We start from the raw sequence: 13,384 nt of genomic DNA on the forward strand, positions 1-13,384 counted from the left end.
GAGAAAAGGGCATCCTCCTGAGGCTGTATACTGTATTCTCTGGAGTTAAACAGAGCCACAGCCACCCGTCCGAAACATGTAGAACAGACTCTTGCACTGGCCTGCTTCTGAGCTGACTTCCAGCTCTAAAATACTTTTCCCGATCACATTTGGTTTTACTAATGAGGAGAGATTTTTTTTTTTTAACTATATCATAAAATTTACCAGCTGGGTACAGTGTCTCAGGCCTATAATCCCAGTGCTTTGGGAGGCCAAGGTAGGAGGATTGCTTGAGCCCAGGAGTTCAAGACAAGCCTGGGCAACATAGCAAGAGCCTATCTTTACAAAAAACAAAAATTTAAAAAAATCAGCCAGGTGTGGTGGCACATGCCCGTTGTGCTAGCTATTCAGGAGGCTGAGGCAGGAGGAGCCCTTGAGCCCAGGAATTCAAGGTTATAGTGAGCTATGATCAGCCACTGTACTCCAGCCTTGGTGATAGAGTAAGATTGTGTCTCTCTTATAAAAAAAGTCTATTTCAGGTGTCCAATGATGATTTTTTAGTGATTGACCTAGTGATGCAATCATCACTATGAATCAATTAGATGTTTTCATTCCCCCTGAAAAGATCCTTCATGCCCATTACAGCTAATCCTTGTTGCTGACCTTAGCCCCAAGCAATTGCTAATCTACTACTTTCTGTATCTCTACAGTTCTTTTGCTGGACATTTAATGTAAATTGATTCATGCGTTATGTATATTCTTGTGTCTGGAGTATTTCGTTTATCATGCTTTTGAAGTTCTTTCATGACATAGCCAGTAGTTTGTTCCTTTTTATTGGCAAATAACTTCCCTGGCTGGGCACAGTGGCTTATGCCTGCAATCCTAGCACTTGGGGAGGCTGAGGCAGGAAGATTGCTTGAACCCAAGAGTTCAAGACCAGCCTGGGCAGCACAGTGAGACCTCATCTCTACAAAAAGTAATTTTAAAAAGTTAGCCAGGTGTAGTGGTGCACGCCTGTAGTCACAGTTAGGAGGCTGAGATGGGAGGATCGCTTGAGCCCAGGAGTTTGAGGCTGCAGTGACCTACGATCATGCCACTGCCCTCCATCCTGGGTGACGGAGCAACACAGAACAAAAAACCAAATCACTTTATTTTATGGATGTAGCATATTCTGTTTATCTGTTCACCCATTGATGGACATTTATATTGTTTCCAGAATTTGACTTTCTGAATAAAGCTACGAACATTCACATGCAAGTCTGTACGGACATAAGTTTTCATTTTTGAGGGATAGAAATCTAGGAGTGGAATTGTTAGGTGATATGGTAGTTTTATGTTGAGCTTTTTGAGAAACTGAGGGAGTGGATTCAGAAGGAACACAAAAAGAAGAGACCCTAAGTAGTGACTTGGTGGCCTTGTCTTTGTAACCTGCCAGGTAATCCTCACAGCCAGAACATCAGCAGCAAGCTCACCCATGACACTGTGGAGCAGGTGCGCTACAGGTAAGCATCAGGGACACCTGCCTGACTGGGCATACCTAGGCAGACAGACTTCCTTCCTAGGACTTGCCTGCATCCTACAAAAGTTCTGAGTTGGTTTCAGGAGGATCACAGTTGGCTAAAAGGCAATGCATGTATGTTGAGAAACATCAGAGTCAGAGCTCAGAAAGGCAGCGGTGAGTAGATGCAGTGTGGGGCAGATGAGACACACAGGTAGGTGGCTCTGAGGTGCACACAGCTGTTCTGTGTGGCTCCAGAGACTCTGCAGTGCCAAAGTGACAGGAAGTGACCCAGGATCCTAGGTCTTGTTTTCAGAAAGAAGAAAAGTACTATTTCTCTGGTTTTCCTTTTCATAAGAAGTTTTATTAGGCATCTTGTTTTCTTCCTGTCTTTTTTTCCCTTTTTCCCCCTTTTTTACTAGTATTTGTATGTTAAACAGCTCTCTATACTTTCTAAACATAACAGTATCTGGCAAATAATTTCCAGGTGGTACTTAAAATTATTAACACAATTTCCAATCACACAATTTCAAGTTATTTCAAATTTGAAAGTGATACTGTTTTGCTATTAGAGTTGCCAAAATTAAAAGCAATGTAAACAGGTTGATTACTACTTAAACCTTGTTATGTTAGAGCTGAGCAGAAAGCACCAAGGAGAGAAAGTAGTGTCAACTCTGATTAAGTTTATTGTGGATTTTTGTCATACATATCCAATTGGAGATATCCAGTGATATTTGGGAGGTAAGAGGATTTCGCCAACTGGAACTCGTTCCCACGGCTTCCATTGCCCTTGCCCTAATTTCACAGCTGTGGCAAACCTATCTATCCATTAAGGTAGAGATGTCATAGTTAATAGAAATAAAACAGCCTGCAAACATTCAGTGCTGGGCCTGAGATCCGCGGGTTGCGGGGATGCTGTGCTTCTTCCAGAATCCTGGCGCACTTCCACACCACCGCAGAAGACTACACTGTGATCTTCACTGCCGGGAGCACGGCTGCTCTCAAACTGGTGGCAGAGGCCTTTCCATGGGTGTCCCAGGGCCCAGAGAGCAGTGGGAGTCGCTTCTGTTACCTCACCGACAGCCACACCTCCGTAGTGGGTATGAGGAACGTGACCATGGCTATAAATGTCATATCCACCCCAGTCAGGCCAGAGGACCTGTGGTCTGCAGAGGAACGTGGTGCTTCAGCCAGCAACCCAGACTGCCAGCTGCCGCATCTCTTCTGCTACCCAGCTCAGAGTAACTTTTCTGGAGTCAGATACCCCCTGTCCTGGATAGAAGAGGTCAAGTCTGGGCGGTTGCGCCCTGTGAGCACGCCTGGGAAGTGGTTTGTGCTGCTGGATGCAGCCTCCTATGTGAGCACCTCGCCTTTGGACCTGTCAGCTCACCAGGCCGACTTTGTCCCCATCTCCTTCTATAAGATCTTCGGGTTTCCTACAGGCCTGGGCGCTCTGCTGGTCCATAATCGTGCGGCTCCTCTACTGAGGAAGACCTACTTTGGAGGAGGGACAGCCTCTGCGTACCTAGCAGGAGAAGACTTCTACATCCCGAGGCAGTCGGTAGCTCAGAGGTAACCTTGCCACAGGGGAGGGGTCAGAGGAGTTCAGCAAGGTGGGGTCTGGCCTGTTTCTCCTGGAGGATTATGCAAGAGGTGGGTCTGGCTTTGAGGGTCAGCAGAATTCAGGTTGCTGGCAGGGACAGGCTGATGGCAGGGCTCAGATCTGGGAGGCAGAGGTTGACTGGAGGTGACACAGGTGGTTCAGTGAACTCTACCCCCATTTGAGAGGCTTCTCCAGAGCTGTGAGAGGACTGGGGCCTGCAGATAAGAACTGCACACAGGAGAGATAAAAGGCCCTCATGGGGTAAGGAGGGTGAGCTACCAGGCCTCTGCCCTCAGCACTGACAAGAGGTTGCAACAGTTGAAACAGTGGCCTTAAAAGGTGGCACCATTTGGAAAAAGTCTGCCCACACATTGACAGCATAGCTGGTTCTCCAGGAGCTAGGATCAGCTCAGCCTGGCACCTAGTTAGCAGGAGGAATCAGTTAAAGCGGAGGCCCCCAGACTTGTGAGGCAGTGTTAGCGGCAACCTCTATGAGCCCCACTGTGAGTGAGTTACAGAGGGAGTCTGGGTGCAGGTTGTCACTTGCCCTCAAATGCCAGAGGCCTCTGCCTGGGTTGTTGGCATATGCCTCATCCCCAGGCTGCAAGGGCAGGTGGTGTGGGTTATGCTCAGGAATCTTTCAAATGGTAACAGCTGGGACCTGTAAGGTCGAGTGTGTCAAGGCTGAAAATGGTGGCTGATCCAGGGTTCTGCTGGGTCAACAGTGGGGACACAGGGTTGGGTAGGCAACTAATCACCTACAGGGTCCGGAGAAGGCCTGGGGCATAGACGGGAAGGGCTTTAGATCCCCAACAGACCCCACACAGATGCAAGGGTCCTGCACGTAGGGCCATGGCCTTGACGATAGAGTCACTGTTAGCTGTGTAGGCCTCAGGCTGGACCACTGGGGAATGAGTCCCCGCTCCACTGCACACCAGCGAGGGGACATGTGACTTGTTCTCTGCACCTCATGTTTTTTCTGTAAAGTAGAAATGATAATATTGGGTCGGGTGTGGTGGCTCACGCCTGTAATCCCAGCACTTTGGGAGGCCAAGGTGGGTGGATCATGAGGTCAGGAGTTCGAGACCAGCCTGCCCAACATGGTGAAACTCCGTCTCTACTAAAAACACAAAAATTAGCTGAGCGTGGTGGTGGGTGCTTGTAATCTCAGCTGCTCAAGAGATTGAGGTAGGAGAATTGCTTGAGCCCAGGAGGCAGACGTTGCAGTGAGTCAAGATCATACCCACTGCACTCTAGCCCTGGTGACAGAGCAAGACTCCATCTCCAAAAAAAAAAAAAAAAAAAAAAGAGAAATGATAATATTGTCCTTTTAGAGCTAACATGGGTGAAGTATCAGAATGGTAGGGATCAATGTTAGGAGGCTATTTGATGTCTCTTTTATTTAGGACTTGTCCATAGTTGGGGGGCTTCTAAAACAGGAATGCTCATGTAAAACCTCTTGACTCCAAGTGTGATAATTTACCATGTAACAGAATCAAATGAGAAAAGAATGACAGGCATAACATAATGTAAGTTACAGGCAGAACAAAGCGACACCTCAAATTTAATTTGGCCAATAAGGGCACCTGAAGGCCAGGAGAAGTGGGGCAGCTCACTGGGGGCCAGGGCATGAATGGGCTGGGGGGGATCAGACCTCTTTCCTTTGATTCAGGTAGATGACTTTACAACAGATGACAGGCCAACATTCCCAGAAAGCTGAATTTATTTATTTACCATTATAAGCCAATTTTTTTTCTTGTGAACTTAGGACTAGAACTCAAGAGATTTAATACTCAACCTAAAGGTTTATTGAATAAGTACCTTGACTATGTTCTCAACTTTATGTATTTTATAACTCAGTGAAGTACATCCCTTGACAGAAACAAAAAACTCCTTTTATTTTAAGAAATCTATTAAGTATTTGATCAATAAATAATTGTCAATCAATTAATAACTGGCTAGTTTAACAAATTTTTTTGTAGAGATGGGGTCTTGCTATCTAGAGATGGGGTCTTGCTTTTTGTAGAGATGGGGTGTTGCACAGGCAGGTAGTTTCAAACTCTTGGCCTCAAGTGATCCTCCCACCTGGGCCTCCCAAAGTGTTGAGATAACAGGCATGAGCCACTGCACCTGGCCACCCTAGGAAATTTAGAGCTGCCCAAGAAAACTGCAGAGTGGGTCAGGGCCAGAGGCAGCTGTACAGGTCTTGGTGTACAAAGTGCCCCCATCCTGAAGGGGAGAGCAATGTTTTATAAGACAGCAGAGGGAAGGTATTAATAGATTACAGCGGTATTAGTCCAATTTCACACTGTTATAAAGATACTACCCAAGACTGGGTAATTTATAAACAAAGGAGGTTTAATTGGCTCACAGTTCTGCATTGCTGGAGAGGCCTCAGGAAACTTACAATCATGGCGGAAGGGGAAGCAGGCACTTTCTTCACAAGGCAGCAGGAGAGACAGAGAAGAGCCCAGCGGAACTGCCATTTATAAAACCATCTGATCTCGTGAGAACTCCCTCACTATCACGAAATGAGAACAGCAAGGGGGAAACCACCCCCATAATCCAATCACCTCCTACCAGGTCCATCCCTCAACACCTGGGGATTACAATTAGAGATGAGATTTAGGTGGCGACATAAAGCCAAACCACATCAACAGCTAAGCCTAAAATCTAAAGCTCATTATATACCACGAAATGCACATGGATTGTTTTGACCACAGCTTGACCTGTTCTCCTCACCCCGTGGTTATAGGTTTGAAGATGGCACCATCTCATTCCTTGATGTTATCGCGCTAAAACATGGATTTGACACCCTAGAGCGCCTCACAGGTCAGTGGACATTTCTATCCCTGTGGAATTTGCTCCTGTTGTGTCCTTGAGGGAACTCTGGCACAGGTGTGATTCAGGTAAAGGAGACAGAGTCTGTGGAAGTGACTGGCACTCCATGTAGTTAAATTTGATTCCTAGTAACTTCAAAACCACTTCAGAGAGCAAGAGAATGAGGTGGGGTTTTTGGATTGTTTTTTGTTTTTTCAGCTAAAATAACATTTTAACAGGTAGAAGACATTCCAAATCAGGAGATTGCTAGCTTCACAGAATGAGAGGAGCATCCCTGGGTCCTGGGAATGGTTACAGATCCTGAGGCCTTTACCTGCTCTTGCCTCTCTGGGTCCTCCCCACTGCCGCACGGGGGAGCTCTGCCTATGAATGAGCTGACGCTCAGAGAGGTTAAACGCCTTCCAGGCCAGGGAGCTGGAAACCAGGAGGGCAAGGATTTAACCCAAGTCATACTGATGCCTAACCATGAGCACCCAACCACTGTGTCTGCCAATGGTCTTCTCATGAGGCATGATTTCTTTCCTGGCCATTGCTCTTTTGTCACAGTAATGGGACCCTTCAGTGCCTTAACCTTAGCCTTAGCCCAACATAGGGGCAGACAGGATTCACGGGAAGAGAGGGTCGCCCTGATGGCAATGCAGGGAGGTGAGTGGGCATGATCTGGGACAAAGGGAGGAGTTAATAAATACAGGCAGTGAGTAGTGAGTACTTTCCAAGGAAAGATATTAACAGGGCCCCCAAACTGCAGGTGACAGGGTCTAACAGGGCCAGGTAGCTCGGAATGCAAAGGTTGACTGTACCAGTCCACAATATGGCAAACCCTGATTTTTTTCCTATGTCATTGTTCCTTTTTTAAAAAATAAAAATTGTGGTAAAATATACGTAACATAAAACTTACCATTTTAACTATTTTTAAGTGTACAACTCAGTCGTAGTAAATACATTCACAATGTCGTGCCACCATCACCACTATCTATTTCCAGAACTTTACCATAACAAACAGAAACTCTGTACCCATTAAACAATAACTCTCTATTTCCTCCTCCCCTTCCAACCCTTGGAACTACTTTTTTTCTCTGTGGATTTGCCTATTCTTGGTAACTCATCTAAGTAGAATCATACGACATTTGTCCTTTTGTGTCTGGCTTCACTTAGCACGTTTCCAAGATTCATTCATGTTGAAGCATGTATTCTTCATTGCTTTGTGTAGTGTTAAAATGATTTAAACATTAATAATAAAAACAAACAGCAAAAATATGTTTAGAGGAAAAAACATACATTTTGTGATCTGTTACCAAGGGGTCTAAATATCTAAATGTTTAAGTAACATTATGTATAAAAAAGAGGATGACAGGAATGCGTATGGAAAAATTCTGTTGTTCAGTACTGAAGACCTAAACATTTGTCACAAGGGCAGTACATCCACTATTTACACACATTTAAAATTATTAATGTGAGGTCCGGGTTTGCCAGTTATAACAAACTTGTTTTCTTAAAAGTGAGTTAGTGGTGCCAGGCGTGGTGGCTCATGCCTGTAATCCCAGCACTTTGGGAGGCTGAGGCAGGTGGATCACTTGAGCCCAGGAGCTCAAGACCAGCCTGGGCAACACGGTGAAACTCCGTCTCTGCAAAAAATACAAAAATTAGGCATGGTGGTGAATGCCTGTCCTCCCAGCTACTTGGGAGGCTGAGGTGAGAGGATCACCTGAGCCCAGGAGGTTGAGGCTGCAGTGAGCTGTGATCATACCACTGCACTCCAGCCTGGGTGACAGAGTGAGACCCTGTCTCAAAAAAAAAAAAAAAAAAAAAAAAAGAGTGAATTGAGAATTTACATAAAGCTCATGATTCTCTTGTGTTTCATGATTGATTTGAGGTGGAATGGAGAATATAAAGCAGCACACCTTCACCTTGGCTCAGTATACCTACGTGGCCCTGTCCTCTCTCCAGTACCCCAATGGAGCCCCTGTGGTGCGGATTTACAGCGATTCTGAGTTCAGCAGCCCTGAGGTTCAGGGACCGATCATCAATTTTAATGTGCTGGATGACAAAGGGAACATCATTGGTTACTCCCAGGTGGGTTTTCTTTCCATCCTGCTGACCTTATTACAACTCATCCTAGTTCCAGACGAGAGCAATGCAGTGTGACAAAGTCCATGCACTGTTGAAGAGGCCACCAGGCCCTCAGCCACATGCCTTTCCACCTTCATTCACCCTCGTTTTTCAGTCCTCTTTACTCAGCCAAAAGTGGTAACTTTCAAATGGGAAGAAAGAGGCCAGTTCTTCTGATGGCAGGTGGGAAACTGTTGGGTCTTTGCCATAGTATAATAAGCTGTTCACTTCACTTCCTGGTCCACTAAAATGTCCAGAGTTGCACTGAGCACTCAGGCATGGTGGTAGGTGGTTATCAGACGGGGTGTCACAGATGGACAACAGGAACCAAATGTTACTCCCAGAGCAGCACTGTGGGGAATGGATTCAATCGTTGGGTGTTTGGAAGACGGTGCTGGTTTTTCCTTGAAAGCACATCTTCATCCACATTTTTATTTATTTTTTTGAGGTGGGGTCTCGCTCTTTCACCCAGGCTGGCATGCAATGGCATGATCTTGGCTCACTGCAACCTCCACCTCTTGGGTTCAAGCAATTCTCATGCCTCAGCCTTCCGAGTAGCTGGGATTACAGGCCCGCACCACCACACCTGGCTAATTTTTGTATTTTTAGTAGACACGGGGTTTCGCCATTTTGGCTAGGCTGGTCTCAAACTCCTGACCTCAAGTGATCCACCTGTGTTGGCCTCCCAAAGTGCTGGGATTATAGGTGTGAGCCACTGTGCCTGGCCCACATTTTGTTTTTAACAAAGAATAAAAGTTTTATTTGGCTCATGGTTCTGTTGACTGGAAGATTGGGCATTGGTGAACACCTTAGGTTGCTTCCACCTGTGGAGGAAGGCAAATGTGAACTGGTATGTGCAGCCAGAGAGGAAGCAAGAGAGAGGGCGAGGGAGGTACCTGGCACTTTATTTTTATTTTATTTTTTCTTCCAACTTTTTTTTTTTTTTGAGATGGAGTCTTGCTGTGTCACCCAGGCTGGAGTGCAGTGGCGTGATCTCAGCTCACTGCAACCTCCACCTCTTGGGTTCAAGTGATTCTGTCACCTCAGTCTCCCGAACAGCTGGGACTACAGGCATGTGCCACCATGCCTGGCTAATTTTTATATTTTAGTAGAGATGGGGTTTCACCATGTTGGTCAGGCTGGTCTTGAACTCCTGACCTCAGGTGATCTGCCCGCCTCAGCCTCCCAAAGTGCCGGGATTACAGATGTGAGCCACTGTGCCCGGCGTTCTTCCAACTTTTATTTTAGGTTCAGGGGATACATGTGCAGGCCTGTTACATGGGTACCTGAAAGGTAGTTTCTCAATCTTCCCCTCCCCCCACCTTCTACCCTCAAGTAGGCCCCGGTGGCCGTGGTTTTCTTCTTTGTGTCCGTGTGTACTCAATGTTTAGCTCCTAATTATAAGTGGGAACATGCAGTATTTAGGTTTCTGTTTCTGTGTTAATTCACTTAGGATAATGGCCTCCAGCTGCATCATGTTGCTGCAAAGGACTGGTTTCATTTTTTTGTGGCTGTGTAGTGTCCCAGGGTGTAAATGTACCACATTTTCTTTAACCAGTCTACCACTGATGGGCATATAGGTTGATTCCATGTCCTTGCTGTTGAGAAAAGTGCTGCAATGAAGATATGCATGCATTTGCCTTTATGGTAGGATGATTTATATTCCTTTGGGTATACACCAGTAATTTAATTAAGGAATTGGGATGGCTGGATTCAATGGTAGTTCTGTTTGTTTGTTTGAGACAGTCTCACTTTGTTGCCCAAGCTGGAGTGCAGTGGAGCAATCTCGGTTCACTGCAAACTCCGACTCCTGGGTTCAATTGATTCTCCTGCCTCAGCCTCTCAAGTAGTTGGAATTACAGATGTGCACCACTACGCCTGGTTAATTTTTGTATTTTTAGTAGAGACAGGGTTTAACCATGTTGGTCAGGCTGGTCTCAAACTCCTGGCCTCATGCGATCCACCTGCCTCAGCCTCCCAAAGTGCTGGGATTACAGGCATAAGTCACCATGCTTGGCCAGTGGTAGTTCTGTTTTAAATTCTTTTAGAAATCTCCAAACTGTTTTCCACAGTGGCTAAGCTAATTTACATTCCCACTAGCAGTGTATAAGTGTTTTTTTTTATCCACATCCTCAGCAGCATATGTTAATTTTTGACCTTTTAATAGCCATTCCAACTGGTGTGAGATGGTATCTCATTGTGGTTTTAATTTGCATTTCTCTCATGATTAATGATGTTGAACATTTTTTTCATATGCTATTGGCTGCATGTATGTCATCTTTTGATAAGGGTCTGTTCATGTTCTTTGCCCATTTTTAATGGGGTTCTTTGTGTTTTGCTTGTTGATTTAAGTTCCTTATAGCTTCCAGATATCAGACCTTTATTAGATGCATAGTTTGCAAATATTTTCTCTCATTCTATAGGTTATCTGTTTACTCTGTTGATAGTTTCTTTTGCTGTGCCGATGTTCATTAGTTTAGTTAGGCTTCATTTGTCAATTTTTCCTTTGGTTGCAATTGCTTTTGGAGTCTTCAACATGAAGTCTTTGTCAAGGCCTATGTCCAGAATGACATTTCCTACATTTTCTTCTAGGATTTTTATAGTTTCAGGTTTTACATTTAAGCCTTTAATCTGTCTTGAGTTTATTTTTTTATGTGGTGATAGGAAAGGGTCCCGTTTCAATCTTCTGCATATCTATAGCCAGTTATCCCAGCACCATTTATTGAATAGGGAGTCTTTTCCCCATTGCTTGTTATTGTCTACTTTGTCAAAGATCTGATGGTTGTAGGTGTGTGGCTTTATTTCTGGGTTCTCTAACCTTTTCCGTTGAATTTATGTGTCTGTTTTTGTACTAGAACCATGCTGTTTTGATTACTGTAGCCTTGTAGTATAGTTTGATGTCATGTAGTGTGATGCCTTCAGCTTTATTCTTTTTGCTTAGGATTGCTTTGGCTATTTGGGCTCTTTTTTGGTTCCATATGAATTTTAGAATAGTTTTTTTCTAATTCCATGAAAAATGACATTGGTAGTTTGATAGGAATAACATTGACTCTGTAAATTGCTTTGGGCAGTGTGAACATCTTAACAATACTGATTGTTCCTATCCATGAGTATGGAATGTTTTTCCATTTGTTTGTGTGGTGTCTGATTTCTTTTAGCAGTATTCTGTAATTCTCATTGTAGATAATCCCCCCTGGTAAGGTCGATTCCTAGGTATTTTATTATTTTTGTGGCTATTGTAAATGGGATTGCATTCTTGATTTGGCTTTCAGCTTGGTCATTATTAGTGTATAAAAATGCTACTGATTTTCATGCATTGATTTTGTATCCTGAAACTTTACTGAAGTTGTTTATTAGTTCTAGGAGCCTTTGGGCAGAGATTATGGGATTTTCCGGGTATAGAATCATGTTATCAGTGAAGAGAAATAGGTTGACTTCTTCTCTTCCTATTTGGATGTCTTTTATTTGTTTCTCTTGCCTAATTGCTGTGGCTAGGACTTCCAGTATTATGTTGAAAAGGAGTGGTGAGAGAGGTCATCCTTATCTTGTGCCAGTTTTCAAGGGAAGGGCTTGCAGCTTTTGCCCATTCAGTATGATGTTGGGTGTAGTTTTGTCATAGATGGGTCTTGTTATTTTGATGTATGTTCCTTGGATTCCTAGTTTGTTGGGAGTTTTTAACAGAAGGGATGCTGAATTTTGTTATAAGCCTTTTCTGTGTCTATTGAGATGATCATGTGGTTTTTATTTTTAGTTCTGTTTATGTAATAAATCACATATATTGATTTGTGTACGTTGAACCAGCTTTGCATCCCAGGAATAAAGCCTACTTGATTATGGTGGATTAGCTTTCTCTTCTTCTTCTTTTTTTTTTCTTTCTTGGAGACAAGGTTTCACTCTGTTGCCCAGACTGGAGTTCAGTGGCACGATCTTGGTTCACTGCAGCCTTGACCTCCCTGGCTTAAGTGATCCTCCCACCTCAGCTTCCCGAGTAGCTGGGACTACAGGAACATGCCACCATGCCCAGCTAATTTATTTTAATAGTTTTTTATTGTACAGGTGGTTTTTGGTTACATGGATAAGTTCTTTGGTGATGGTTTCTGAGATTTTGGTGCACCTGTCACTTAAGCAGTGTACACATTGTACCCAATATGTAGCCTTTTATCCCTCCCCAATGCCACCCTTCCCCCCTGAGTCCCCAAAGTCCATTATATCATTCTCATGCCTTTGCATCCTCATACTTTAGCTCCCACTTATAAGTGAGAACATATGATATTTGATTTTCCATTCCTGAGTTATTTCACTTAGAATAATGGCCTCCAGCTCCATTCAAGTTGCTGCAAAGGCCATTGTTTTGTTTCGTTTTATGGCTGAGTAGTAGTCCATGTTGTGTATATACCACATTTTCTTTATCCACTCGTTGGTTGATGGGCATTGAGGTTGTTTCCATATTTTTGTAATTGTGAATTGTGCTGCTATAAACATGTGTGCATGTGTCTTTTCCACATAATGACGTTTTCTTTGGGTAGATATCCAGTAGTGACACCTGGCTAATTTTTTGGCATTTTTTGTAGAGACAGGGTTTTGTCATGTTGCCCAGGCTGGTCTTGAACACCTGAGCTCAATTAATCTGCCCACCTTGGCCTCCCAAGGTGCTGTGATTACAGGTGTGCACCACTGTACCCGGCTGGATTAGCTCTTTAATGTGCTGCTGGATTCTATTTATTAGTATTTTGTTGAGGACTTTTGTGTCTATGTTCATCATAGGTATTGGCCTGAAGTTTTCTTTCTTCATTGTATCTCTGCCATGTTTTGGTATTAAAATGATGCTGTCCTTATAGAATGAGTTAGGGAGTCAATCCACATTTGTTAAACCCTAGATTTCCCAAACAAAATTCATTTCCCAAGGAATCTTTTTCCCCACTTTTCTGAGTAGCCATAAACTTTCTAAAGAATACTATTGGGCAATATTCTTCTGGGGGAGATGTTGGTCCTCACTGGTGTTCAGGGCAGACACTGTACAGCCACAGGTGGTCTCTCAAGCATGGCAGCTGTGCAGACCCCTTGCCCCCACTGCCCTCAGCTGTCAGTACTAGCAGAACCAGCCCTGACACTACTAAGAAGCACAATATTTTAAATGCTTTTGGAGGGGACAAGGTGGAAAATGCATCAGAGGCAAAAGGTTTGCCTTCTTAAATATGTTATTCTAGGTCATTGGTAACATAAGTTTTATTCTTGAATCAAAAGTAAATGTGCCTGGGTGCGGTGGCTCACACCTGTAATCCTAGCACTTTGGGAGGCCGAGGTTGGTGGACCACCTGAGGTCAGGAGTTGGAGACTAGCATGGCCAACATGGC

At 44.2% G+C, this 13,384-nt stretch overlaps 1 protein-coding gene across 4 annotated transcripts in view; it reads left to right on the plus strand.

Annotated features, from left to right (window-relative positions):
- MOCOS (molybdenum cofactor sulfurase) overlaps positions 1–13,384 on the plus strand; it is an 84,442-nt gene that overhangs the window by 9,531 nt on the left and 61,527 nt on the right. For all 4 annotated transcript variants that reach the window (XM_003830219.6, XM_008955665.4, XM_008955666.4 and 1 more), the window contains exons 3-6: positions 1,415–1,481; positions 2,408–3,049; positions 5,836–5,912; positions 7,795–7,994. In XM_003830219.6, coding sequence (XP_003830267.2) covers positions 1,415–1,481; positions 2,408–3,049; positions 5,836–5,912; positions 7,795–7,994 — 986 coding nt within the window. The remainder of the gene's footprint in view (positions 1–1,414; positions 1,482–2,407; positions 3,050–5,835; positions 5,913–7,794; positions 7,995–13,384) is intronic.

The sequence above is a fragment of the Pan paniscus genome, chromosome 17 (genome assembly GCF_029289425.2).
Source record: "Pan paniscus chromosome 17, NHGRI_mPanPan1-v2.0_pri, whole genome shotgun sequence".
In the NCBI taxonomy this organism is placed as follows: domain Eukaryota; kingdom Metazoa; phylum Chordata; class Mammalia; order Primates; family Hominidae; genus Pan; species Pan paniscus.